This window comes from Rhagoletis pomonella, unplaced genomic scaffold, assembly GCF_013731165.1.
Source record: "Rhagoletis pomonella isolate Grant_MI unplaced genomic scaffold, Rhpom_1.0 Rhpom_scaffold_00012, whole genome shotgun sequence".
Classification (NCBI taxonomy): Eukaryota; Metazoa; Arthropoda; class Insecta; order Diptera; family Tephritidae; genus Rhagoletis; species Rhagoletis pomonella.
In genome coordinates, this window is record NW_023458566.1 from 24,122,300 (window position 1) to 24,126,539 (window position 4,240).

The 4,240-nt window shown below is 36.6% G+C and overlaps 1 protein-coding gene across 1 annotated transcript in view; it reads left to right on the forward strand.

Annotated features, from left to right (window-relative positions):
* Nucleotides 1–4,018: 4,018 nt before the first annotated feature.
* The window catches only part of LOC118747385 (T-box protein 2-like), a gene marked incomplete in the record, with an annotated part of 75,114 nt that continues 74,892 nt past the window's right edge, over nucleotides 4,019–4,240 (forward strand). The window contains 1 exon segment of the mRNA XM_036481435.1: nucleotides 4,019–4,065. Within this exon segment, the coding sequence (XP_036337328.1) occupies nucleotides 4,019–4,065 (47 nt within the window).

The following is a 4,240-nucleotide window of genomic DNA, read 5'->3' on the forward strand; positions in this document are numbered from 1 at the left end:
TGACAGATGCTGCTTGTCGCTTGCTGTCGTCAAAGTGTTCCGAGCTTCAATTTAAACTTTGCACAGATTGCTAAATGATAATCAGCCTCATTGCGAGTGTCGTGTCGAATGCAAGTCGTTTTTCGGGAGTCGATTGCCTAAAATTTCGACTCGACTAGTGTACTGCTTGGTTTTCAACGATTTTCGTCGTTTACTTATTTCAGCACGACCAAAGCACGACAGTAGATAATGCCAATGTTGTCGAGTCGTACAATTTAGTCTAATTTACGACTTACGCAATGAGGATGAATACAAGCATTTTGTGTCCAATTTGCCGTCGAATTGTTCGACAATCGACTAAAGTATGTGTTTATCTTTTTAATTTTTCATGTTCCTTTTTTTGTTGAAACTTTGAATTATTTAATTCTCATACATATGTACGTACGTACGTATTGAATATATGCATTGAAATTTGTAAATTTTAATTTTAATTTAGTTCAATGTTATCATATTTTTTTAGTTTTTATTTTGTATTTGAATTAGAGATGGAAAACTATCGATGGCACTATCGATAGCATCAATGATTTTTGACTATCGAAAACATCGATGGTTTTGTAATCACTATCGATAGTTTTCACTCATACATACATTATTCAGTAACATACTTATTTCAGAGCGCAAATGCTGCTTGAAGCCAAAAATCATTGATAAACTTTTGTTCCTTAACAAAAATATTGCCAGCTCTAATTTGAATAGAACAGGGGGGTTTTGGATGTAGTCTAAAATGGAGAGACGAGCCACAACAAAGATGAAATAACACCCGTGGGCTATATTTAATTTTTTAGGAAATACAGCCCGCGATTTTCGCATTGGAACCGGCAAGGGACGTTTAAAAAAAAAAATCACTTTGCACGTTTAGCGGAATAAAACTACTCGATGTAAACTGAATTTTATTTTCTAATTTAAATTAATCAAAGCTTACAGACGAATACAAAATTGATTACTCAGCATAACTTAAAATTTTATATTTAAATGCTTACTTAGCAGTAACCAACTTATTGGCCAACCATATTTCGATTCTTAGGAAATATTATGAACTTAGAAGTGATTTAGTGCTTTTTGAAAATTAAAACGCAAAAAAAAATTACTTAGTGCCTAGTGCCTTTTTAGGGCTTTTTTTTAACTAATATTAGAAGTGATTTAGTGCTTTTTGAAAATTAAAACGCAAAAAAAAATTACTTAGTGCCTAGTGCCTTTTTTAGGGCTTTTTTTTAACTAATATTACTCCGTGATAGTTAACACCTGAAATAATTTGAAATATTATAAGCTGCAGTGTCTCATGAAGATGCGGAATTTACAAGAATATACAAATTTACATGCACTAAAATACAACCATGATTGATAAAAAGCTGAAGTTGCAAACCCACCTTGTTGGATTCTAGTCGCGTTGAAAATGCTAGTACGCAGGTAAGTTAAGTATTTCTTTTTTTCTTTTCTAATGTTTGTACAAATTTTAATTTTTTTTACCACCTGAGTAAAACATATCGTTTCTTGGTGCTGAATCCAAATCTGGCCGCACAATTGCTCTAGTACTAGAATTTTTAGATATCCTACCCCCAGATTGCCAAAAACACGGGTTTTTGCGATATTTGAGGTTATATAATGAAAACATCAAATTTTTTGGTCATTTCTACTTAGGTCATTATTTTCGTGTGTTGCGATTCGATATTTCATTCTCGAGATATAGTAGTTTTAATAGTACTTTGGTAATACGTCGTAAGCATAAGTCATCATAGCATGTATAGAGGCTATTCAATCGTTATGAGCGAAAACGTTTTGTGTATTGGTTTATGTATGTATTCTTATAAATATTGTTAATTTTTTGCTTTTGTTAAATACAAACTGTTATGAAAAAAGCATCCTTTGATTAAAAAAGTTGGCGCTTTTAGTTTGGTAAAACGCCTTTTTTCCAAGTTTTTGGTGCTTTTTGAAAATTAAAAGTTGGCAGCACTGGTCATATTGCTTTTACCGACTTCCTGTTTTCTGGCTTACTTGATTGAGAAATTCTGCAAATTTATCATTTTCGTTAAATTGTTATTTGTATATGTAACTCGCGTCTTTAGTTTTCCAAAAAAAAAAAGGAAATAAAGCCCGCGGGTGTTATTTCACTGCACCCATGTTTCGCAGCTATAAAAACTCTATGTAGATATGCTTCCCGACGTTACCAGCCATCACAGTCCGATATGCCTCCATTCAACAAAATACTACTTACATACATAAAGAGCGGTGGTTAATGAGGAGAGAGGCAACCAAACCCCAGGCCAATTTTGGGAACCGGCATCTGTGTCAAGGAAGTTGTCTTCGTAGCCGGAAGCATGCGAGGTCCAACGGCGCCATGGTCCAGAGACTTTCTTTGCAGCATCAAAACAAAAAAAAAAGACGCCGAGAAGTATTAAGGAGAATTAATAAATTTAAGTCAGATACGCAAAATTTTATTTACGAATTATCAAAGTTTCAAGTAATGCCGATTTTGAAGCAAACTAGAGGAGAGGTCGTATAAACATACATATGTATACACAATACATTTGTATGTTTAAAGGTACGTAAATTGATTTGCAGGCTGTGCTGGTGGCGCCTGCGTGTGGTATGCTTATGCTGACTAAACCGCGCATGCGTCCCTACAAAAGTGCGCTTTTTACATTATTACGCGTATGTATAAATATATGTATGTATGTAGATAGGTACATACATAAATACATGATTGTGCATTTGATTCAACAACGGTGGCAGACGTGCCACCAGCGAAAAATACCAAAAAAACCAAAAAGGTGAAGAAACAAACTGGCTGGATGATTTGGCGCCAGGTCAACATTATCGCACTCTTAATGAAATTTCTTTTCCTCTTCAACATTTGTTTCATTGTTCGAGCATTTGTTTCCTTTGCAGCAATCGCCATGCTGATGATGGGGTTTATGTATGTATGTAGGTAGGTAGGCACCTTTTAGACGGTAGCCCTTCGGCAATGTGGTAAAATTGTTGCTTCTCCACTTTGGTAAGCCACGTATGTACGTTTTAGAGCAATCGGATTCGATTTGGAGCTGCAACCGTAAAAATGCTGTTGGCGCTAACGAGCCTTTTGACAGGTTGATTCATAGGCTTCGACGGTGCGAGGGCCAAAATCGTCTAACGTATTAGGTATTTAATAAACGGAACTCGGCTGAGATGCCCAGACGACTCACTGGAAGCTGAGCTGTAGCCACAGCCGCCCATTTATGTATGTATGTATGTATGTATGTATGTATATGCACAGACACTGCTGCTGTTTTCAATTCGCCTATTCGTTGGGCCGTTTTTTTTTGGTGGTGCAACATTACCTATTAACAAAATACTATGTTGTTGCATAGAAGGTGGGGTAGGAATTTGTATGAGATGGCCGGCCACTGTGAAATACGAATCTCCAATTCCAATTCGAATGACTCTGGAGTATCCAGGGTAATTTGCGTATGGGCCACGCCAAGCTTTTGCTATTATTGGATGAAAAGTTTCAGGCCCGGTTGTTCAATGTCTGGTTAACACAAATCGGAGGTAGAAGGTGCCACGACTGCTTTATCGATCACACGTTAGATGAATGATGTCGAAATCGTCGATAATGATGTTTAACTGGGAGGTAGTGATAACCATTGACATGTTGCTCCTTTACGGTTGTCATTTGCAAACAACTACTGCAATAAGATATATGTAAAAGTTGAATCCAACTATGGACCTGCATGTACAAATAAACATTGGCGACGCGCGTCGAAGTGACAAAACCGGAAAATTTTGTTTTGTTTTGCTTAAGAGGGAGATTGCGCGGGGCGGCTGTTGGGTAAGTATTTAACGCTCTTCAACATCTCATGGCATTTCACAGCTCAACGCGATCGCATAATGAGCCCATAGACAGTGATCATTAGTTGTGCTAACAATTTTCTCAATTTTTTTCAGGGAATTCTATCTCAATTCCATTGAATTAATTCACGCCTCACGAATCGCGGCTTCGGAAATGTCGACATCGTCTAACACTGAAATAATGCACACCTGCATACAAATGTATGTATGTACATATTTGTCTACATGTGTACGCACATTGTACGTATGTACATAAATTCATATGTACATATGTATGTACACGACGAAGTACTAAATTTGTATCCAACAGCGTCCGGACTCTGCTTCGATCGCAGTAGATTTACTCCGATTTCTTTTTTAACTTCAAAATTTACTC